At 46.4% G+C, this 25,156-nt stretch overlaps 1 protein-coding gene across 5 annotated transcripts in view; it reads right to left on the reverse strand.

Moving 5' to 3' along the window:
* The window catches only part of CDH23 (cadherin related 23), a 210,215-nt gene that overhangs the window by 114,381 nt on the left and 70,678 nt on the right, over positions 1–25,156 (reverse strand). For all 5 annotated transcript variants that reach the window (XR_010610789.1, XM_065671015.1, XM_065671023.1 and 2 more), the window contains one exon: positions 1,277–1,471. Coding sequence is in view for 4 of the 5 variants with exons in the window: in XM_065671015.1 (XP_065527087.1) it covers positions 1,277–1,471 (195 nt within the window). In the remaining variant the exon portion in view is untranslated. The remainder of the gene's footprint in view (positions 1–1,276; positions 1,472–25,156) is intronic.

The following is a 25,156-nucleotide window of genomic DNA, read 5'->3' on the forward strand; positions in this document are numbered from 1 at the left end:
GGAGTGTATTAGGTAGCAAGTACCAGATGTGCCCCCATTTTATCTTTGCTCCAGGTGGCTACTGCATCTGGGATACAGGGAAAGAGCCGGATGGACCAAAGTGCATCCATGTGTTCTTGAGGAAACCAGAGTTGGACATGTGGATAAAAGGCATGTTTCCATCAGGGCTTGTGTTTGGTCCCACATTTGCTAACCTGCTAGGTAGTTCAAAAGCACATCCTGGGAAAGGGTGTTGGTGACAGAGACTGATAAAGAAACAAGCAATGCAAAAGGCCTCTTATCAGTGGAGTATTTAAAATAAAATTAGGTACATTTCAGAAAAAATAAGCTTCTGGGAAAAATTCCACAGCCTTGGACGTGCAAAGATTGGGCTGAAAGGTTGAGCCGTTTGCCTGTGGCCCAGCAGTCTGCGAATGTCCAGTCTCTGTGCCCATGACGAGTAAAGCAGCCCTGTGCAGCCCTCTCTGTCCTTATGACATTTGTGGTTCTGCATCAAGACAATGATCTTGATTAAATCACATGCTCCAAGAGCTCTAGCCGGCTGCCTAGAGGGGCAAGTAAGGGTTCTCTCCCCCTCTTCTGAATGCGGAGTTGGTCAGATATAGTGTAAGGCTGAACCTCACCTTCCTCTGCTGCATGTGAGATGGGAAAGGAGCACCTGCTTGTGGGGTGCTCCTCATACACATGTTCCCTATTCACACATTCCCTGCCAAGATCTTGTTAGATTTCACACCAGGAAAGAAGTTTCCCATTCAGGCAGGGCATAAGTTTGCCATGGTGGCCACCTGGACATACATCTCCCAGGGGTCCCCTCCCAGTACAGTGGTATTGACTGTAATTATATTAGGACCTTGGTTTCTCTCTGTCCACCAGAGTTTTAACTCTTGATACCTGAACTCAGCTTTTGCTGAGTGGGCTCAGGGGGGTTAATACAGGTGAACCCACTTGTATACACATCATGATGCTTAATGAATGAGACCAGATGGTTTAATGGTTTGTATGCCCCATACTGGCTCTCTTCACCAAGGGAGCTGTTTGCCTTTACACAGAAGCCCTGACATGCATGAGCTGCTGTTGGAGACGTGCAGCTGTGCCCCATGAGCAGCACAGCAATGATATGAAACTACCCAGGTAAAATACTTTTAAGTTGAAAATGCTGGATGTGGCCGAGGAGATGCCAGAGTAGGGCAAGACAATAAGTAAGAAGCAGCTCCTTCCCCATTGCAGTCTCTCTAGAAGATGCCTCCTCTCCTGTAGCCACCAAGATAAGACTCACCGTTGCATTGACCTGGAGCTGGTATGCTTGAGTCACTTCATAGTCCAGCTCCCGTATCACCGACACGATGCCACGGCCACTGTCGATGGCAAAGAAATTGGAAGGAGGCTGGAAGGAGTAAAGCACGCTGCCTCCTGCCCCCTGATCGGGATCTGTGGCGTTCACTATGAAAATCGGGGTGCCCACCGGTGTATTCTGAGAAAAAATAATGACAAAAAAATCAGTGAAATTGTGCACCAGCAAACACAGATCAGCAATTCCCTTTGCCCACCAGAAGGAATATCTGGAAACTCAAGAATTTCAGTCCTGTATTTTCAGGACATTTATAAGTCATACAGCTGTTTTCTTTATTACAGTATTGCAGCAGCTATAATAGTTGTTACACACTTATAATAATAGTTATACAGCTGCGGTCAAGATGGCACTCTATCACAAGCCCTCATTTTCCCAGACATTACAACTTTCCAGAAAAATTACTCTCTTTACTGAAACTTGTTTTCCGCCCAAAGGCACTTTTATTTTCAACGCTGATTCCCTCTCCATTTTCGCCATACGGCATTTAATATGAGAGCCTAAAAAAATGCATTCAATGCAACACAGAACTTTACGCAAAAGTCAATGTTACAGTTTCCACAGCAACTACAACCTGGCCCCATTAACACAGACATTAACAATTAAATCGTCATAAATCTGGAACTAATCTACATGCATAAAATATGCAGCTGAGTGCACAAAATCAGCAATGGCAAATGCAGTTTGGCACTTCTTATTGTTTAACTTCACAGCAGGGAGAACAATTATCCATTTTTGGTGGAACAGCTGCATGTTCCTATGCAAATCTTTAATGCATATTCTTGTCTCTCTAAAGGCAGAAGCATAGACAGCAAGCCAAAGGATTTTGCTGGGGACCTAGGCTGCAGGTAAACACAGATCAGGATGGCTTGGGCAAGTCCATATGTTTGTGACATGTTTACAGTCACAGTAAGGGTTGACGAAGCACTAAAACTTGAAAGGGAGGCAGCAAAGGTCAGAAGTGAGATGTGGCAGGGGCTGGTTGTGGCCAGTTGGGATAATACAGATCATTTTTGCAAACCTCTTCCCAAGCCTCTGTGGTTTATTGTTAATTTCATTCATATTAAATTTTTTGTCCTTAGCTCATACAGGAGCATCACAAAGTGCTGAGAAGGTGGAAAGGAAATTTGAGGAGAAAAAGACCTTAGAAGACAGGCACTGATTCCAACTACAAATCCTTGGTCGCAGCTTAGCAACAAACTGAGTCATTTTCAGGTTTCTGGGAACCACAAAGCTTGCAGTGAACCATGGCTAGGGCTTCATCAAGGCTGTTCCAGACCACCACCTCTACTAGAAAGCGTGAGAAACCAGGGCTCCATGCTTGGAGATCTGATTTAACCAGCTTAGTACCCGGTGATGGCGCCAGAAAAGAACCAAAACATCTAAATTTGCCCCAGTGAGGTTTAGCAGAAGGCTTAGGCCAGCAGAAACTTGCCCTAAAAGACAAAGTGGCAAGATTTGCTGTGAGATTAGTCAGGCAGAGTGGGTAACCCAGCACATGTCCTGCAACCTACATTCATGAGTCCGTGCCCTGGATGCTCATCCACACACATCCCTCACACCTCCCTGTCCTTGCGTCCAGCCACACAGCACTGCAGGCATGCTCTGATACCTAAGCTCGGGCTCCAGCGAAACTCTGCTTTCCTTACTTCAGTGTCACTTCTGCAGAGGTGCGAGAGGTTGCAGTTCCCACCTAGATTTTTCATTTGCTTTCTTTTCTCTCCTCTCTAAATCAAACCCTAGCAGCTCGCAGGGCATGGCCTGAAGATTATTTTTTAAAGCACCTTCAAGTTTTTTTTCTGAACAGCAATCATAAAAGCATAAAAGATATAGCTAGAAGGGACCTCAAAAGAGAAACCCGTCCTTGTACTACACCTAAATCATTCCCATCCTTAACGCTTTCTAGTGATGGAGGCACCACATCCTCCCCAGCCCATTTGTCCCAGCAGTTTGCTACCCTTTGCCTTACAACTGCTGATTTTCTGTCAGGCTTAGCCTGTGTCTGCCCTGCTGCCATGTAAGTCTTTGACTTTGTGCCACACACAGAGCATGTTAATCCCGGTTTGTGCATTTCGACTGCTCAGGAGCTGGGACTTTGTCAGCTTGGGAGGTGTCTTGGGGTGGAGAAGCCCTTCATGAGTGGGCTGTGATTGGTGTTTTCTTTCCAAGCACTCCTAAGAGACCTTCTCAGACAGCGCTAGAGCATATCCCCATCCTTCTTTGGGCTACCACCCTCCCCAAGCCATCATGGCCAGCCGGGAGCAGCTCCAAAGCATCCCGCAGTCCTCCCCTTGCTGCTGCTGCTACAGGGCATTGCTCTGACCGTTGAGGTCTACATGCTCCAACAACTACCTTCTCGAATTCCTCCCCCAGAGCCACTAGGGTATCAATGTCAGGACAAAGAGCATTACAAATTAACCATTAACGGGGGGAGGAGAGGCAGTGAAAAGAGTAGATGCAGGGTTGCACCAATGAGGTCTCGGGTATATTGTCCCCAGGAGTAATAATATTCATAAGTATAAAGCTGGACTTGATGAATATGTTTTCCCTTCTTTTTAAGTGCCCCTAGCCACTCCTTTTAACATGCAAATCCGCTCTGGTCACCCGTGATTATGGGGCTGTGAGGCTGGCTGTGAAAGAGGAGAGCTTGATTTCCCTGGCATTGTATTTCATACAATAGCCCGAAAGCAGGCTTTGAAGTGAGTTCATCTCCTTGTCCTTCCAAAGGAGAAGCTGCCTGGAGGAACACAGAGGTCACCAGCTTTGGTGCTGTCAGCTCCAGCCCTTGCAGACACTGCCTGAGCTCTGATCTGGCGATTACTGTATTTTTATCCTTATTTTACAGCTTTGCTGACCAGGCCCCTTCATTGCCCTGGATAACAAAAACCATACAAGCAGAGTATGAGCTCTGGACAATTTCTGGCTGGCCCTGGGAAACAGCCATCTACACCGAAGAATCCCAGGGGCTGTAAGGGATGCTGGGGCAGGACCTCAGCGGGCGGCAGTGGGCATCTGCAAGCATGAGCAAAGCATGGTGTGTGGGAATTTAGTAGGGGAGCAGAAGGGCCCCAGACAATGGGAGGAGCATTACAGGAGCCCGGAGGAGAACAGCAAAGTCTCAAAGGGGGAAATCTCTGATATTGCCCAAAGCGCGCAAGTCAGTGGGAAAATTTCACTACCAAATGCATGCCCTTATTCCCAATAGCACACAGGTCAAAGGATGCAGACCTGTAAGAAGTGCTTGAGGTAATGCATCCTTTTCGCCCAGCTCAAACTTGAGCAAACACACCTCAACTCTGGAAAAGCAAAAGCAGCTGTGGAATGCAGACATCCCATATTGACAGTCCCATAGGAAAAGATGCCCCATGTTCAGTGTTCATGCCCAGGCAGGATGCAGAAGTAATTTCAGACCATCAGTTTTAAAAAGCATAAGTATGTCTTTAAAATCCTCTTGCCATTTTTGGGTCAAACAGGCTCAAGATATTCCTCAGCGGGAGGCTGATGTCTTTATTCCTCAAAAGATGCGGCCCATCATCTGAACAATGGAGCAAAACATCTGTATAAACAGAACTGGCTAGGGTTTGTGTTTGATGGTAAATAACAGGCAGAGGGCACGTCCCAGGGAGATGCGATTGTTAAGCCCTGAACCAGGCCAGCTCAAGACAGGCCATGTTTCTAAATATTCAGCATTTGGCCTATTTATAGGACTCTTCCGTGTGTCCCTCTTGGCTATTCTTCCTTAGCAAAGATTAGTTGTGGTTATGCTTAGTTGCCTGACAGGCAAAAATAACAAATTCTATCTTTTCTATCCAGAAAAGAAGAAATGCAGACAGACAACAGCCTACAGGTACTTATGGCAAACAGGTGAATTTTCTACACGAGTCACCAAATTCTGTCATTTTTAAAGCTCTCAGCTCTCTTCAGCAGCCAGTGATGAAGCTTCACTCACTCCAGAAAAAAGAACTGGTGACAAAACTATGTCATATCATTAAATCTTTGTTATGATGCCAGCAGATGTGAGATAAAAATAAACATGCAGACAGATGCCTCCCACGGAGGAGAAGGATGGCAAACAGGAGTGGGACCTGCTCCTGACCTGTCTCCAGCACCCCATCCTTCATCAGGCAGTTCAGCAGGAGTGGCTCAGCATGCCCTCCAAGCAGCTTCAGGAGATAAAGGGTTCTGGTGAGCCAGCTGCAATAGCACTGAGCTGCATGGGCTGGGCATGCTGGGGTGAGAGGTAGCAAGGCCATTTGTGCCCCTCTTATTTTGCAATAAATGAATAGGAAAGGTTCAAACTGCTGCAAAATCTTATAGAAAGAAGCTGATGGGGTCCTGTTTGCCACAAAGAAATACTGAATGGTAACAGCATGTTATAAATTACCCCGAAAGCACCAGGAAGACCAAACCAAAAGCAGCAAGGTACAAGAGCCCAAGGTAGAAGGAGACTACACTGTTTCAGTGGAGCATCAATAGCAAGGGTAGACTTGCTTTAAAATAAGGAATGAACAACCCTAAAACCCCTGTATAACCACAAAAAGGATTGTGCTGCACAAGGAAGAAGCACAGGAGAGACCAAGACTTTACCTCTCTCACACCAGTGCAACCATACACAACTTACATAGGAAATACACACCTTCAAGTGACCAGAATTGTATTTCCACCCAAAAGCTTTTATGGTTATGGACCAAGTGTGGCCCGCCATAGCGAACACCTTGCCTAGCATGGGCTGTCACCTCCATGCAGCCCTCCAGCAAGTGACCAGACAGAGATGTGTCCTGTGTTAACCCTGGCACATCGACAGCTAACACACCAAGGCCTTACACATTATTCTCTGCAAAAGGGCACCTAAAGCTGAAGAAAAGGTTACCAGAAAAGGGCCTTTTTAAAATATTTATACCTCACTCCCTGGCCACACCTATAGTCTTTAATATCTTATTATGAATCCTGCTATAAAATGCATTAGTAATAAAATTTCTGATGGATGCTGCTCTGACACAACACGGCAATACAAGGTGGATTACAAGCTGGAGGAGGCAATCTCCGGGGGCACAATTCTGTGATGTGCCCTGCCAGGCGTATTACACGGCTGTGCTCACTGTGAGAGGCACTGGGTAGGGCTCCCTTTAGGGAGCATCAGGACACAACCTCACTTTGTCCACCACCAAATGTTCCCCACAGGCTACAGAGCCAGCTGGCATTACAGAAGCACTGGAGACCAAAGCAGCAGCAGGACCACACCAGCACAATGAAGAACAGATGTGGGCTGGGTGAGGAGCTCCCAGGGAAACGGCTCCCAGATCAAGGAAAACTTTTGGGTGGACAACTTTTAAGGCATATGTGAAGCTATATGAACAAGCTCTTCCTTCACAAAGAGCTAAAATGAAAAGACTGTTTGCAGAAAAGCCAGCATCCATGCCATTTCACCCGGCCCACAGTGCCTGCTCCCAGAGAGTACAAACCCCTCCGGCTGTCAGACAGCTGCTCACCCTGCTAATGGAGCAGATTTGCATGGTGCCTTTGAGAGCTCTCCACCTTAGCAAAACCATTTCACGGGCCACAGACCACCAACACCTCAGACATGCCTTGATCCATCAGCCTTGTCCAACTGGCCTGACACCAGGCACCCTGCGGGCAAAGGGCTGAGAGAGGAAATATGTGGTGCTGACTATTTTACAGCAGGGTCAGAGCTGTATAGAAGTACAGGTGGGAGATGACCCAGACAAGATCTGGGAGTTAATCTCTCAGACACTCCCTTCCCTTAAATACATCCACTTTTCCAGCCTACAGACAGATCATTACAAGCTTTGGATGGGCACTACAAATGCTCATTTGCATTAATTTAAGAATGCTTAAATAAAGCCTGCTCCCCATCTCCAGTGGCTGGCCATGGAGAGGACTTCCATCTGACCTCACAGGGCAAAGTCACCCAGCAGCGCCCCAGCAGAAGCTGGTAGAAATGATTAGGATGCGGATGCGCACATGCTGTACCAGTGCAAATAATGTGGAAAAACGGCAGGCAATCTGGCCAAACAGCTGTCTGAAGGTCAATGAGATGAGGCGACGCAAATGGACTGGGGGCATACAGCGACGGGCACGAGGGCCTGAGCAGCAGGCAGCCTACCAAGCTGCACGCACTATGATCTCCACATCAGCACTTGAAACAGTCTTGCCAGCTCTATTTTGGGTCCTGCTTTCTTCCCCCAACCCTCACGCTGCCCCTGCATCAAGGCGGGAGCTCAAACCTCCCATCAGGAGAAGCTTCCCGCTCCTGTTACATCTCAGGTCAACCTATTACTCTTAAATAATTCCCTGCTGCTGTTCCTGGCGGCTCTTTTCCCTCTCCCTGCCTCTCACCACCTCACAGCAGGGGATGAAAGGAGCTTTGTGCTTTGCTAAAAGCCAGCTCAGACATCCCTCTGCTCAAGTCAAAGGAGCTCCCACCAATCCCATCTCGTTGCAGGGCAGGAAGGAGGGTTTGATGCCTTTTGCTCAAGGCAGGGCATCTCAGAGGTGCTGTGTAGCAGAGCTGACACTGGATTCAAGTGCCTTCTGCTATAGCTGAAATCCTGGTTCCCTTAGCCCTGGACTGCCCAGAACAGACTTAACTCACCCATTCCTGTTTGGGGCTCATTTGCTGCAAGAGACGGCTGCAAAAGCAGGGCCAGAACAAGTGGCACTCCTTTTTCCAGACTGTGCTAAGAGCAAAACAACAGTCCCAAGTTCTGGTTCCCCCCCAGGCTCCATCTCAGATGCAGCCCGACTGCCAGACTGGGTCCCTCGCTTGCATGCCAGCTCTAAATGTTCACACGGATGTGTGCAGACTTACAATTCCTGTATTCTTTATTACACTTTTAATTACATTTATTAATTGTATCACTGCCAGTCTGAGCCGAGCAATTTCCAATTTCAAAGTTTGATTTTAAAACCTGATAATTTCCTTTTTTTATTTTTTTTTTGTTGAAATTCACCCCACCTTTCAATAAGCTCTCATTAATATGTATCTCTTGTTGCTATCTCTATTAAGTGACCTCCCTCATTACTGGATGACACTGGCAAACGGCCACCGCAAAGCTATAATTCAATTGAGGGGCTTTTGAAAACACCATAAACACAGCTGGAATAGATGCATTATAGGAGCTGGAGACTGAATTAGCTGCTGGATAACTGCACTCGGAGCTGAGAGCACTTATTCAAGGCAGATTCAGCCTGACCCAACATACGGTGCTGAAGAAAGGGATATTGTAACCAGCAAGCTTATGGGGGAACTCGCCACACTGGCAGGACAATGGTGTTCAGCAGGCAGAGGGCAGGCAGCCACAAATGGGAAAGGATGCTCTGGTATCCTGTGGGATAAAGCTGCTAGGTTTTTCCAGCCCAGAGCTGCCCCATTTCCCACCAAAGGTAATTCTGCCCTTGTCAGCATGGGGCTCGGATAGCTGAATTATGGCACAGTATCCCCAAAAGCTGGGTGCAGAGGAGCTCTGCACTGTGTGGCACCCATAACTTCTGCAGCACAGGTACTGAGGGGCAAGCCCAGGAGAGGCAAGAGAGGGTAGATGGCAGAAGAAGGAAATGGTAATAAAGAAACTCATAGTATTCCCCTTAATCTTCCCAACTGGCTCTAGCCACTGTCTCTTCCAGGCAGCTGTATGGTAAGTGGGATATGTCACTTCCCTGCTCTCTACTTTGGGAGCAGTAGAGTGTCCATGTAGCTCAAGCACTCTTCCAGAATGGAGTTATACTCAGAAAAGAAAGTGAGGAAAGGGAAAGCATCATATGGCACAGCTTTAATTTGCAGCTTCAGGGGAAAAAAGGTGCTTGCCCTAGACCACAGCAAGCACAAGGCTTGGGCTTGCACAGGTGCTGCATCATGATGTCCATCATCCACAGCCAAACCACCAGAGACAGGGAATTGCTTCTCTCCTCCCTTCCTCCAAACCTTGCCTTCTTCTTTGTGCTTGGTCTCTGCCCATCCCCAGCCAGCCCTGCTCAGCACAACCACCCACCACCCATGCCAACAAGCAGCCAGAAGAAACAGAACACAGAGAAGAAAGCAAGTTCCACACCAGTTTTGAAGAAGCCATACCACCCATGCTGTTACCGGTTGTTTAAGCAGACAGCCAGCTTTATCTGTCGAAGCTCATTTCCTTTGACAGCCTCTATTTCGAGGTAACTCAGGCTATTACACTGCGCCCTGTGTTTGCTGCCCCAGATCTCAGGAGAGCACGAACAGCTCTGTGAGAAGTAATGATGAGGAGCAAAGCTAATGCCAGCAAGCTTACATTGCTCTGTGCAGGGGAACCTTTTGGGAACCTTTCCAGCAACTGAGATGGACCATTATGAACATGGAGCTACAGGAGCGTAAAGTCGTAAGCACAGAAGCAGAGTTTGAGAGACCAGAAAACCCAGGTGGTGGAGTGACTCATTTTGTCTTTGGGAAGAGGTGGGAACAGGACAAAGCAGTCTACCTTTTTGTTTCCAGCCTTTTTCTTTTCTTTTAATACAACCAACAAACACTTTTTATATTCAAAATAATTTTGACCCATTGTTTAAAAACGTCTGTGGTGTTTATATGCACATCTGCAAGGGGACACAACTGAAATTCCAGAATAATTGGAATTAATCAAAACAAGGTATTTCAATCAAGTTCTCTCTCTTTTTTTCTTCTATAAGGAATATTTTTAAAGGGAAAAATAAACCTTACAGAGATTGTTTAAAATGGGTGACGGTGGCAGGGATGGTTCCTCTGTGCCAGAAAATAAAAAAAAATTGCAAATTTTGAATTCTCTACCACTCCTTAAAAAAAAAAACTCATTTTCCTTTTCCATCCAGGTCTCTTCACAGACTATTTACTCTGCCTCCCTTAGCAGGTGAGCCAGAAGGTGCTTCCCTCCAAGACCTCCCCACAAAAGACACTATGGTCTCTGCTTTGCACAGGAGCAGCCTGGGGGCTCTGGTGCCCCTTCTGCTTTGCCAGGGCCACCACCATCTGCACAATGAGAGAGGCGAAAGTGCTGGGCTGGCTGCCCTTTGCAAACCCAACCTCAAAACGCTCACAGTACAGCGTATACGAGGATGCAGGTCCATCAGGCGGGTGTGCGAGTATACACTTGGTCATCTGCGAATAGAGCATCAGTGTGTGACATCTGCTGCTGGACAAGGGCTACCTGAAACTGGCTTGCACATAAGCTACCAGGCATGTACAAACTCATGCAATTAAAGGGTACAAATTCCCAGCTAAGAGCTTTCCAGTTTCCAAGCAATAAAAACCTCATTAAATATAGCACTATTCTACTCTCAGCGAGAAATGGCAGAATCGTCAATAATAATCAAAAAAAGGTGTTTCTGTTCCATGCTTGAGGAATAAAGAAGTGACAGAGGAAGCCTTGTTCAGGCCACCCACAGCCTCATCAGGTGAGGTTCACACATCTCAGTCAGCAGGTGTGGTAACTCCTGCCAAAGAGTGTTAAAGGTGATGGCCAAGGTGCTCGCTGGACCATTCCTGATGATGTTCAGCAGCCCTGCAAACACCAAGCAGCAGCACTGGAGCAGGCAGAGCAACCAACATGCTGTCAGGGTTTCTTTCACAGGAGTGGCTTCAGACCTCTCAGCTGTATCAATTCCAGGCAAAATAATGAAACCCTCAGCGTAGCTCTTGGTTAACAGGGAATTAAAGGTAGGTAGCAACATTAACACCTCCCACAAGACTGACAGGCAATAGCTCCTGTTCTGTTCTCTCTTATCTTTCTACCAGAGAACAATCATGGTTGAATAGGGTGATGCGGTTAAAATCGCATACATCATCTTCTCTAAGCCATGTGACTTAGTGCTCTATGACATTAACACTGAGAATAATTCAAAATCAACACAGTTGGCTAGCATGTATCCCTTAAAATACAATTGCAAAAAAGGAATATTAACAGGAAGTGCATTTTAAACAGATTCCTGCTGCCCATTATTTGACATTTTTACTAATCACCTGGAAGAATGGAAACACAGAGGTTGGGAGATAGATGGGTAAGCAACAAAAGGCACAGACCATTGACATCAAGCAGATTGCTGGCAGCTGGTTTGAACCAATATTCTTTTTTCAATATGCAAATGTAGAATCCTATATCTGAAAAAGGAAGGGGGATCACCTGGTAAAAAGCAGTCTGTTTCCCACTGCCCTGGAATGGGACAGAAGAAAAAGGCAGTGAACCAGCCACCACTAACTCAGCACCTGCAGCCAAATTTTGATGGAGAAGCCACATTTCTCTCCCATTTCTGTCCATCGTCCATCTCTAGACTTCAAGGATTAGGGCAGAGCAGAAGCAAGATCTGGAAGGAAGCCTGTGCTGCCCTCCTGGACTGATATTATGTCAATCCGAACTTTGGAGACGGCAGATGGGAGCACAGGAGGGTCTAACAAGATATTTGAAAGTCAGAGGCAAATGCTGAGAATGTGAAAACCTGTCAGTCAGAGAGTTCCTGGCCTCGGTGGCACCACTTCACTCCTGCTGGTGTGATTTTCCTGCTGGAAGAGGGCATCTGGAGCATTCTCCCCCTTTACAAGGGCATGCACCCCAGATGGCCCTGCACCCTTTCAGCTATAATCCTGCCAGAGACAGTGGGCATGGACCATGTGGATCCAGGTGGCCACAAAGTCTGTGCTCCTGCCTCAGTTCTCGGAACCAGCAGACACAGCTTTTGCGCAGGGAAGCAAAGGCAACCCTGACCCGCAGCAGTCAATGAGATTTTTCACTATGCCTCCCCTCACTATTAAGTAGCAAAGTCAGACCACCAGTGTGATTTACTGTTAGCAGCCAACACACATTGTGGGGTGAGAGAATAAATCCCCTTTCTGACTTCTGCTTAGGGCTGATACCATAAACAGAACAGATTCTTTTTATATCCCATTTTATTTACAGTTCTCACTAACTTTTACTTTCTAAATCCAGGCAGAGGTCAAGAGCATGAGTTAAGACCCCAGCCTTTAAGCTGGTGACAAAGGATGTCTGGAACCAGCACACCAACCTCCAGCAGCCACCTGTGTCAGAACCAGGGAGGACAGGATCAGTATAGACTGCCATGCTCCGAGCCCAAGCAGTAACAAGGCTTACTCTTAACAGCAGCCTGTCCCCATGGATTTGTCTGGGCAAACCTTGCTGCAAGAGCACAGACTGGCACCCCTGTGGCAGCCCATCAGGTGACTATCCCGATAGCAAATTACTTCCATTAAGGCAGAGCACTAACACAATGCATTACAAATGAAACCCTAATGACAGGGCACTGGCAGTATTGCTTCCACTTGATATTAATTGGGTGACACTTTCTTTTAATGGTACATTAATTAATGTGGAACATCAACTGAAGTCCATGACACCCGCATTAATACAAATGAATTCATTATCATTGCTGTTACGACCAGAAATGACAAATAAATCTGTAACAGTGGGGCCCTTCAAATAATAGCCACGAATCATTAGGTACTGCATTCATTTATACAGTATAGTGCAAATACATACGTGCAATCTGTGGGTGCTTATCTGTTCACACATTCCTTTCCACACCAGCCTGGTATCTGTTCCTCCCTTTCTCTTGAGCTGTCTTGAGCCACCCTGGAGGATGACCCAGTGCCCAGCCCAGCTGGCCAAGGAGAAACTGGGACTTGCTTTCACATCAACTCACCACCAGGACTTCTTGCTATCTCCTTCTATCCCACAGGCACTCAATAACCATGTCGAGCCTTCAAAAAACCCTCTGATCTAGCACATGTACTCCCGTAAAGAGGATCACCTTTCTTTCCTCCAGCTCTTGAGCTACCATTTTAGCCAGGCAGACAGAAGCCCACCTGCTTTAACAACTTACTCATTTTACTGCTTATCTTCTGTTCAGCTAGAAAAGCTAAAAGCACCTTTCACACACAGAGTGGCCCACATTTGACCATAGTTGGAGCATGTAATTTGTCCTCAGAAAAGTAGGAGGAAAAAGAAAATCTCTCTTTGAAGTCTGGGATTTGTAGCTCCCAAAGATCCATCAAAAAGAAACTCCTGCGAGAGCCTCTGCAGCAGCCTGAGAGCAGGTATTGCTCTCAACACAAGCAAAAGCAAAATCCATACAGCTGTGCTGATGCAAAAAAATGTTTCCTTGTCTTCCAGCAGATGACTTTATTACCAGAGGAATGGTCAATAACAGATTGGCTCAGGCCCCACCGGGCTTCGCTCTTGCAGAAACACTCATGCTAGAACAGCAAACTCCAGCACAAAGCGTTTCTGTCGAGCCATGTTGTGACATGGCTCACCTGCAGGGACACCGGCAGGGTGGATACCACTCTCCTATGACAGCTAGTACCCCAGTTTGCTGCCTGCCAGCACCGCAACAATGCTCACAGGCAGAAAGAGCACTTACAGACCTGGGACAAAGGAATGTCTGGGGGTATTTTTTTACATGCAGTATACGAAGACTGACTTGCCCTTGAACTGCTAGAGAGGGGAAACCCAGTAAAGGAGCTAGACTAAGACATATACTAAAGACAGGGAACCTAGCAACCCAAAGGAGGAGGATATGGGAAGAAAAGCATCAAGTCCCCAAGTTCACGCAGCATCCCAGTGTGACAGCATAAGGAATGGCATACGTACCGCATGCTTCAAACTCATTTCTGCTAGCATGCATGTCACACAAGACTGGTTTATCAATATAAAACACTCCACCTTTACTTGCCTTGACCTGAAAACTCCCTGCTTTGAGGCTACATTCTGAACCTATGTGCAGAGAAGCTTTGTCTTGCTGTTACACTCGATGCCTCCTGCCTGCATTGAGGATGAGGCACCCTGAGGACAGAGCCTGCCCTCTGCTACAAGCAGAAGATGCTCATCTTACTCTGCATGGCACAGTAGGTTTTTTCACACTTTCTTATGACGGTAAGGTTTTCCCATCTGGTAAGATCAGAGGCAAAGACCTCAGCTGCCAGGAAAAATTGTGCAAGAGTTCCGAGGTACATGGTGCATAAGCTTCTGGTCCCAGAAGAAGGTTGCCAAGCACGGAGCATTAGAAGCCAACCTGCCCCAAAATGAGAGGAAAAGGGGCAAGTGGGAGTACAGCAAGGTCTGTACAGGGAAGCACCACCTTGTGTCAGACCAGACACTGATGTTCATCTCTGCAGCAAGAGCATCCTTCAATGCTGAGCAAAGACCAAGGACTAATGCTCTGCATTTACAGTGACTACACTAACCATGCAGATCCACGCAGCAGTTGCTTAGCGGAAAGGCAATATTAGTGTGAAAAGGGCCAATAAAGTCATCAACCTCTCAATGACAAAGAGAGAAGCAAGTAATCCTTGCCTCTGGCTACAGGTGGGGAAGTTATAATGCATCATGTGAGAGAAACAGTGTTGTTTCCGCATATTGCAGATGGGGCTTTGCGATATTAAGGCTTCGCAATATTGGGGCTGGGGATAAGTTACTAAAGAAACAAAACCAAGGGTTTAAGATACCATAACTTAAAAAGACACACTCTGTGGTTAAAGACATTATCATCTTTTGGATGAAAGACACACTCTGTGGTTAAAAAGAAAACTATCTTTGTACAACCTATGAAACTAAGCTGGGGCAGGCTGGTTAAACAGTAAGCTGGGGTAGTACCCATCTGCCAGTTATGAAATGGAACCATAAAAGGAGATACATAAATAAGAGGAAGGGGCAGACAAACCTGGGTAAGGGGAGATGTAAACAGAAGCGGGACAGTTAGCATGTAGGTTATACGTGTTGGATAGGCATAAACCTTGGAGTACCCAACCAGTGGGGAAACAAGGGAGGGAACTTGCTGACGGGATAGGAAATATAAATCGTAGTTCTGTTTTGCTGTGTGCGCCTACTTGCTAGGACACCAGGATTTGCAAAAATGTTAACAAATAGCTGCTTCACTGCTGTGTCTGCCCTGAGCTTCTACAAGAAAAGTGATTATCTGGAGACCATTTCTCACATCACACACCCAGGAACTTTACCGAGGCTGTCATTTTTTGGCATCAGATTAAAATTTTAGATACTACCCTGAGGAAAGGATGGACAGATCTGCTCCCAGCACTGCCGTCAGCGAGGCCGAGGGTTTCTGTGCAGCTGAAAACTCTGAAAGGCGTTTTTCCAAGGTATTGTCTTCCTGGTTTCACAGTTCTCAGCTAATTTCCTTGCAGCGGTAAAACTGCGCTACAGGAGCATCCTGTGTTAGGGGCTGCTCTGCAAGAGCAGCCAAGCTCCTGGAGCTAGAGGAAGGGATGCAAACCATCAGATGCAGCTGCATAGCCACATCACTGGTACATTTCTTTCCTATCCTGGTCAGCAATGCCCCCCGAGGTGTGATTAAATCATAGAGGGCTCACATACAGCAATAAAGCTCTTTGAATCATTCTAACTTCTGGGTTGCTTTGTTTCAGCTTTGCTTTTCTTTTAATTTCGGCTGGGATCTCGGTGCATCAGCTGGGATGACTGTGTTCACTTTGTGCTGTTTCCTGGTCTAGCAGGATTCCTAATGAAAAGGATTTTCCCAGAGGACTCAGCTCACTGGCTGCACTGACTGGCATGTGGGTGAATTAAAGAAGCAATATTTTGGAATTCTCTTCATTCACTCTAGGCCAAAACCCTTCAGAGCCCAGGACAGCATCTGTGTGGTGGGAAACAAGCACAAATCCAGCTTAATCCCCTCAAACATTGCCTGAGGAATGGGGTTAAGTCTATTCTTTTCACATGGTCACTTCAGTTCTCCTCTCAGCTTTGCCCTCATTCACACCTGAGAAAATGGATTACTTGCCCAACTTTCTTTCATTAACATCACTGGCTTATAGGTTACAAACTTAAAACTTACAATTATAAATAAATCAGTGTTTCCCCTCCCTTCTTTTGCCGTTTCTCACCTTCACTCACTTCCTTGTCATCACCATCGAAAGCTTATTGCCAGTATCTGGCAGGGACCCACTGTCGGTCAGTCTTAGGTGAGCTTAAGTTTCTAAGCTCACATAAGTTTCTCTCTCCATTCCCTTCACCCTAGACAAGCTACAATAAAGCAAAAGCAAAAAGCCCCAAAGCTAAGGTGTGTGCTCTGTATCACAGGCATGCCCAAACTCTCAGAATTTCAAGTCAGCTGGAGGAATAAGGAAAATCAGCACAGGCACTGGTCAACCTCAGCTTCCAAACATCACCCCTTGAAGACCTTCAGGTGATTCATTTTGACAAAAAGCAGTACCCAGGGGAGAAGGGCGGGATATCTCTCTCAGCATGATGCTGCTACACCAGGAATGCCATCAGCCAGCGTAAACCCAACTCATCATACCACTGTTCATGTAGAGCAGGGTGGTCTGAAGATGGGGATAAGCCAAACGATCCCTGCATTGGATCTACTTCAGGAATAACATTACCACCCCTTTACAAGGCTGAGTACTTATAATACTGTAGCTCAGTAATGCTACATTAAACACCATCTAAATTTTCAACACACTCCATGGAAGCTCCAGAGAACATCCTGCAAGGCTCCTGTGTTATCAGCCAAAGGAACAGCATGAGCCTTGCATCTAGCCTTAAGAGCCCTCTCCTAAAGCCTTCTGTCTCCTTTGCAAGCTCCTTCAGTTCCAGTAGTCCTGCCCTCTGCTGTCTTAGGCATTTGGCATTATTTGGCTTTCAAACTCCCCAGCCATCAGAAAGCCTGAGTGCCTGCAAAGCCACTGAATTTGCCTTCAAACTACTCCCTAACCTCAGTTTTGGAAGGGACGGTAGCAAAAGCAAACTGCCCTCTGCCTGTGTGTTATAATACAATCTGAACCAGCCCTCAGCCAAGCAGGAATGCCCTGAGCCCTGAGCAGCAAGGCAGCCCCCAGTTTCTTGCTCAGCACCAATGGTCTCTGACTGACTCCTCGCAGCTGCAGCCTCTCGCTGCTACGTTATCAGCTTCTGGGGCAAGGACAATGCTGCTTGCTGCAACTCTGTGCATCACCCTGAGGCCTCATAAACTCTAAGCTAAGACAAACAGTTTTTCTCTTTCATTTCTAAGAAAGCCCAGAGACAGCCCAAAGCCCAACACAGCCTGAAGAACTGACCGAGCATGTTGTGAAGCTGCATCAGAAGAGGGATCAAAGCAATCAATCTGTGACACCAATTGTGCCAAGCGGATTTTAAAAATACCTTAACTAGCTTTTAAAAATACCTGGTGTTTTATTATAAAACTGCTTGGGATTGGGTTTTATGTTTGGTTGTTTGGTTGTGTTTTTTTAAAGGGACTCCAATCTCTGAACACCCCCGGGAGCATCACAAGAACCAAGGCAATTGGGTCCTACCGCCTCGCTCATAACATCTCCTGCAGAGACAATATACCAGTAAAACGCTTAGAAAGCACAAGTGTGGAAAGCATGTTCCAGCAAGGGATCTCTATGTTAAATAACAGGGAAAAGGTGGAAAAAGAGAGAGAGAAGGAAAAAACCCAACAAACAAAATAACAAACAAACAAACAAACAAAAAAAAATCTCTCCAAACTAGCAGAAAGTAAAAAACCTGCATTATGGCCCTTTTCTGGACGTAGCGACAACACCCTCCTTCCCTCTCTCTCAGTTCATCATGTCTTCTTTCAACCAGCAGAGGAGATCCCAGCTCTGCCAGCATCCTTGCCGTGTCTGAGGAATTAGCAGAGCTTAAACCTTTGGTATTACTGGGAGGAGGAATGGGGGGAGCAAAAAGACCCCCACAAACCAAAACTCACACAACCCTGCAAAGCCTGCTTTGCTGAACCTGCTCACTTTTTGATGCTGGCTGCAGACAACATCCATTTCCTGAGCACGAGCATCTCTCTGGAAGAATCATCCTAAGCATTATCAAAACGACTGTGGCTGTGGACAAGGGCTGGGAGAGGATCAGGCTCATTTCTCAGGGCAGGGAAAAACAACTAACCCTGCAGCACCACAGACTCCTGAGCCCTCCTGCTATGGCTCTCACTCCTCTTTCCATGCTGATTGCAAAAGCTTGCCCTTCTGCTGATTACAGCTAATGGTTCTGGCTGGTTTTTGCCCCTCCAGACCAGACCCTCTATTATCAAGGGTCTGGTTTTTTTTAAAGGTTTGGGGTTTTGACTGCTTTTTCAGTTCAGCTTCTGAGTTCATTTTTTTGCTTGGGCTCTTTCCTACCCTGTCTGGATGTGGTGATGGATTTTGGTGCTTGCCAGAAGTCCAGCAAACCAGGCTCGCTGGGTAGTATTAACTTCTAACCCCCGTGTAAAAATAGCTGCAATAAAGCAGAGTGAATAATATAAGCTTCACCTAATGTAACTTTGACTAAAAAGTGCTGCCCTCTTCATCACTCCTGGGTGGTAACTCCAGAGAAATGTCCTTCCTGAGGTTTGGAAAGCCTGCTAAGCCTGAAGAGAGAAGAGCCAATACGACACCAGCACATAGCCCTGGGCTGGTGCTGAGCCCAAAAGGGAAGGTGGAGAAGGAAACTCAGAGGAAAAGATAACGACATGAAAACCACAATAGATTCCTCCTACCACTGGGTAGCAGAGGCAATTGAAAGGCAGCTAAGCAGGGCAGCCCACAGACCCTCCCAATTTTAGCCAGGCTGCAGGACCAAAGAACCCCACGGTCTGCAGCAGAGAAGCATCACCTTTTCCCTCAGACGCAAATATCTCTATGTATTTAATTATTCTTCTCTTCACTCCCAGTGCCGGCAGACTGTGGCAGGAGCTGTTTAGTTACAGCATGCAGGAGGAGGCAGAAAAGGTTTTAATTTCACGCCTTGCACCAGGCGCTGCAATTTTGGACACTGTTTGTTATCTGACTTCTGGCCCTATCTCTGGTCCCGGTGCTCCTCAGGCAGCCGCGGCCAGTTGGCTTTTTTATTTATTCTCTGCTAGGATGGGGATTCTGTTCAAGTGAGAGCCCTCACCGGCCAGGCATGCCGTTTTAATAACAAAATGCCTTCAAGTTTGGAAATGCAACTTTGTGCCAGGTTAAGAACAGCACTTGCCAGGTTTAGGGCGCTGTAGCTTCCCTACTGCAGCAGATGGGGCTGAAGGAATCCCCACTGCTGTAAATCACCACTTCCTTCAACTTCCATCCACCTGTATATTAAAATTATCACCTGGAACTAAAACCAATTCTTAAATCTCCCCTCTCCCCACGCAGCTCAACCATAACCCTGAATCAAAGCACCACCTTCCAGAAAGTAAGAAGCAGCTTAGACCCGCTCCACCGATACTTTCATCGCCATCAAAACTACCCAAGACCATGAAATTCCAGCACAAGAGCTTGAGGCCGAACCTTCCTTGGTCTGTATTTGGTTTGCTGGGGTTTCACTTTGTTTGGAGTTTGGTATTTTTGTTGTTTGGTTGGGTTTCTTTGTTTGCTTGGTTTTTTTTGCTTGTTTGGTTTGGTTTTTGACTACAACTGTGTCCATGCCTTTAGGAAAAGCTGCTGTGGTACAAAAGGCCTCCATAACGCGCACATGCAGACATTTGCTCTCCCTGGTGACTTTTAGGACCTAGACATGTCAGCATGAATCTCTGCTTTCGCTTTTTAAAGGCATTTTTAGCCTTTTTCTTTGTAATTCAGACTGGAAACATAAACAAATCGCAAAGACTGCAAGGTGCCCACCCTTTTTGCATGCAAAGCTGTTGGTCCATGAGCACTCACTCTCCAGGGCACTGCTGCACAGCCCCTGTACACCAGCACACTCTGTAGAGCCACAGCCTGACACCTTCAACACTTGACAAACCCCATCCCCATATGCAGCTTCTGGCAACATCTCACCCAGGTGCTTGTGGAATCCTTTGTGCCCAAAACTGAGCCACTCTCTCAGGTGAAAAGCCAGAGTCACCTCCATGCATGAGGCACCAGTGCATTATCACAAGAGAGAGCAAGCAACCCAAAACCCCTGCCAGCTGATACCGACTGCTTGTGTTGAAGTAGAGACATCTCCTAAACTTTCCACCTTGCTTTCTCCTTTAGCATCCCAGATCTGCTGCAACCATGTTTGGACCCAAGCTCTTCAGAGCAAGACCGTGGGGAAGCTTTTGCCCCCAAACCATCAGATAGACACAGCTGTTCTGATACCGGTCTTTGTTATGATGCACTTTGGGTTTTTGTCTACCTAAAGCACAGCTTGCTTGGACACTGGTACCTCTCCATAGCAGGCCACAGCTCATGCAGGTGGGTGCTTATTTTTCAACAGAGGATCGAGGACAGCCTGAAAAACCGCTTCCCCTAGCTCTTCAGGCTGACCCTTTGCACAGCAACAAGGCAAAGAGCTTCCTGGTTTCAGCATGAGCAAAAAGCAAGGCATAAAGTCACATTTGCAGACAGACTGAGCACCTTTGAGATGATCACGCCCCAGGGGAAACGCTCCCCAGAGTTTGTGTTGTGCAAAACTTTTGCCCAGACCTCGACCCCTCTGTTTCTTCCAGGGTGGTTTGTCAATACAGGGTTTAGATCTCTGGCAAAGGACTCAGGATGAAAGAAATCAAGAGTAGGTAATTGCTGCGTGAAAATGACAGCGCAGCGATTTACACAGACAAAAGTGGACTGCGGAATACCAAGAGGCAGCCAGCAGCGGAGAATCAATACCTCCCAAGAGGTGGGATTATTAGGGAGAGAAAGGGGCTTGAAAGATCCATAAGTGCCTGATGACTGACTATTTCCAAACCACTGTTCACTGAATGAGAATTGCCTTCGGAGGGATGCCAGGCCCTTTCCGAGGATGTGCGCTTAGCCTGGGGATGCTGCCACATCTCTGTGAGGGTAGCGAAGGCAGGCAGTGACACACGGCTGCCCCATCACCCCACCACCTTCCCTGCACCTTTCCAGGAAAAGATCAAGACCCCCTGCCACAAAATGGAGCTCTTCTCTTCCTGGGGTGCACCCTGCTCTCAGGGTGGAAGGTGCCAGATAACATCCTCACAGTGATTTTAGGTAAACCAGGGTCTGGCATTTTGGCTCATGCACTGGCATTTCTATCAGAAGTACAACAAAAAGAGGCAGAAGGAAAAAAATGTGGATTTACAATTATTTTGGTTTTACCAGCGTACCCAAAGCATCCCTGCGGTTATTAAATAAATCAGATTTGTCAATTCCCCTTATTTCCTATAAAAGACAGTCATGTTCTATTACCATCTTTTAAATAGCAATTCCCATGCTTTGCTCAACTCCTCCACGCTGTAGCCACAGGCAAGGTCCACCCTACAGAGCCTCTGACATCCTGAGAAAGCGACGAGTATCTCTATTTTACAGCTCTCCATAAGCCATGGGAAGCCACCAGGATCTCCTCCAGCACTCCAAAGCAATGATTACTTCTGTTTTCAGCCCCACAAAAGCCTGTTACCCACATAAGCTATCCCATTCTCCAGGGACAGACAAGCATCCTAGCAGCTAAGACAACAGTATCACTTTGCTTTTCCCTGATACAGCAGTTGTACACCTGCAAAAGCATCCTTAGGATCAGTCTCTTGGAAAGCTCATGCATCTCCAGCTGAAGATCTGCCTTTCCAATGAGAAGGGAACTCATTTTTAACAAGCATGCCTTTGGGCGTTTCACTTTTTCATCAAGCACTGGTTTCACACTCCCAACAGCTCTCTGCCAAAAGCAGGCTGCTGAAAACACAGGCTGCAAGCTACCCTCAATGGCTTAGGGGAAACTTGTGTTCGACTTAGTGCTAAATACACTCAAAATACAAAAGTTCCCCCTGGATGAAAGCATCCAGGAGACCCAGGAGTCTCATTTTCTCAGGGGATAGCCAATTGCTCACAGCATATCTGGGTAGGAAAAATGAGTAAAAGCCGGAACAGCTATCTCCTCTCTGACCACCATGCAGCTCCAGTGTGCGCACACCTGGTTTTGCTTTGTTTATGTTTTGGGTTGTTTTTTTTTCCCTTAAACCATTTTCCGAAGGTGAGAAATATATAAGATTTTCTTTTAGGAACAGAGAGGAGGGAGATCACAGCGCGAGCAAGAAGGGACTGAGGAGGACCCTAAAAGAGCAATTTGGGAAATGTCAGCAGGCAAGAGTTTGTCCAGGGACAGCCTGGATGTACTATTTATTTTTCAAAGGAAGGTAAAAAGAGCTGTTACATGTCTGGTTTTGCACAATTTAGTTCATCAGCCTGCACGGGAGCTATAGAGCAGGAAAAGAACAATGCATAAGATACGTTCCCTGGACCATTCTGCCAGCAGAGTTTCTTCTGTTACTATTTACTTTCTATTAAATGCATACAGGAGGAATGAAAAATGAGGTGGTGGTTTGCGTTTTTGTTTTAAAGTGGAGGAGCTGTTTGCTAGCACTTAGCTCAGGCCAGGGAAGGCAGGTGGAAAACTAAGAACTCATTATCCCTCTTGGACAGGAGTAGAGAGGAAGCATCTTCTGGCTTGCAGGAGATTTTACATGTCCGGCTCAGCACCACCAGTGCCACAAGCAGCCCCTGAAGCTCCTATGCGGGCTAGAAGGATGGTGAAACACAAGGATGAGGGGCAGAGAATAGCAGATGCCTAGAAAGGGGAACGGCAGAAGAAAACTCCTCCATCTCATCTCCTGGCATCTTATGCTGGCTGAGCCAAACTTTTTGCACTACTAAACCTTGCTGTTTCTAGCATCCCTTCCCTGCAGGCTTTCTAGACAAATGACCATTCTTCACAGCAAAAAGCATCATGACCCCAAAAAAGCAGAACAAAGAAAAAAGGGCAGCTCAACCCTTCCATTTTTGAGTTTCACAAGAGGCATGGGACCTAACCTTTACACACACATAGGAACTACCCAGTGTCTAGGGAGGGTCAACAAACTAAAACAAAACAGCAATTAGAACTAAAAATAAAGCAAGCTCAAGTGGGAGCAGGAAAAAACCCAAGCTTTAAGGAAGGGTCATTTCATACCTACACAGACGTTCACAGCTTGTGATACTCTGCATCATCTGACCATGAGCAGATATTGTGCTCTCCTAAGCACAAGAGCTAAACAGAAAAAGTTGGTGCAGTGGTCATGGTTGGAGAAAGCATGCATTTCGTAGGATTTACCTGTACCCTCAGCATGTCCAGTTTAGCGACCTGACTCTATACAGAAGAACAGCTCACACTATAGTATTTAAATTTATAATTAAGAGGAAAAAGAAAATAGGCTTACATTAGGTCCACATACCTTCACTGTGAGCTTTGAAAGCATGGAAATCAACAAAAGGCCCTCGAATCAGAAAGCCAATGAAGGAGGATGGAAGCCCAACAGTCCCAACAAACCACCAGGTATCAGGTGCTCCTGAGACCCTAGCCCTCCCGCAAAGCCTGGATGGGAGGCAGTGAATGAACACTTAGCAGCAACAGGTGTGGGCTCTTTCGGACCGAAAAGAACAAATGCCAGAGCTGGAATGGTGTAACAGTGTCAGCCAAATAACCACAGTGATGTCAGCTCTGGAAATGCTGCGCTGGAGGCAGGACTTCACCACCCAGCATAAGCCCCCAGCACAGAGAGTGGTAGCAGATGCCCAGCAACAGCCCACCAATCTCTCTGGCCATCTCTGCTTTGACCTCCCAGCACCCCAAAGTGAAGATGATACAGACCAGCCACCTCAATGGTCCCAGCTGGAACAACTTCACAGTGATGAAAAATCACAGAATTATAGAATCATTTAGGTTGGAAAAGACCTTTAAGATCATTAAGTCCAACCCTAAACCTAACACTGCCAAGTCCACCACTAAACCGTGACCCTAAGTGCCACAGTCAGGTAGCAAAAGGGTAACAGAAGAGAGACAGAGCAACAGTAAATGCTATAAATGGTAAGGAGCTGTTCTTAGATTTCTAAGAATAGCCACCGAAGCAAAACACTGGTATCAATGAAAATTTCACCTGGATGAGGATAACCCAGAAACAAATATTCAGGTTGCAGCCCAAAGTGCACATACAGCTATATATAAAAAGAAGAGAGGGGACTTTTGATATTCTGATGTAGTTCATGATAGCTACACATTCACTCAACACTTGGTTCAAGTCTTCACCAAGGAAATCAAAACAAAGCACCCTGTCAAACTCATAAAGAGGAGGATTTGGGAGAATGAATGGTGCCAAATAATCATTAGTTGTAGCCAACCCCCAAGAGGTGAAAGCAGAAATGCCAGCTTGGCACTGGTGCAGTATTTAACCCAATTGTAGACCTGTGCCTGTGCGCTGTTGGTGCCCACCTGCTCTGCCAGCAAAATCCCATTAAAATGCAACAAGGAAAATAATGTTTCAAGAACAGATCTACTTCAAAACAGCTGCACCCGGCAAACATTATGTGGCCTAAGACACAAATGCTGCTCTTCTTCCCATCAGTCAGGCTCAGTGAAGGATTTGCTGTGTGGGTTTTGTTTTGTTTATTACTTCTAATGACTTTCTCATTATCATTTCACTGTGAAACATAAACGATGGTTATGGGAGGAATCATATTATTTGGATGGCTTTATTAAATTAGAGAGCAAATCTGTGCATATTTCTGGCTCAGGATAAATGTTTGAACTTTGAGAGGCCAAAATTCATTTTCAGAGAAAGCCATTTTCAGAAGCTCTGGAATCAGTGGTTAAATTTGCCCTCAGCTGCAAGGGAGATGTATGGGGGTATTTCTCAATTTAATCCCTCCTAGCAATTTAACCAAATAACCAAACCAAAACCCGCTTCTAGTTGCATTTATAAGAAAACTTGAGACTGGTGGAACATAACGGAGAAATAAAGGCAAAACAGCACAGGGCTGGGGGCTAAGCAATCATCCTGTCTCCATGCCCCTATTCTCCTAGTCCTCACTGGGGGACTTCATTCGGCTCACACATTTTCTGTGAGTTAAAA

Source organism: Lathamus discolor, chromosome 3, assembly GCF_037157495.1.
Source record: "Lathamus discolor isolate bLatDis1 chromosome 3, bLatDis1.hap1, whole genome shotgun sequence".
Lineage (NCBI taxonomy): Eukaryota > Metazoa > Chordata > Aves > Psittaciformes > Psittacidae > Lathamus > Lathamus discolor.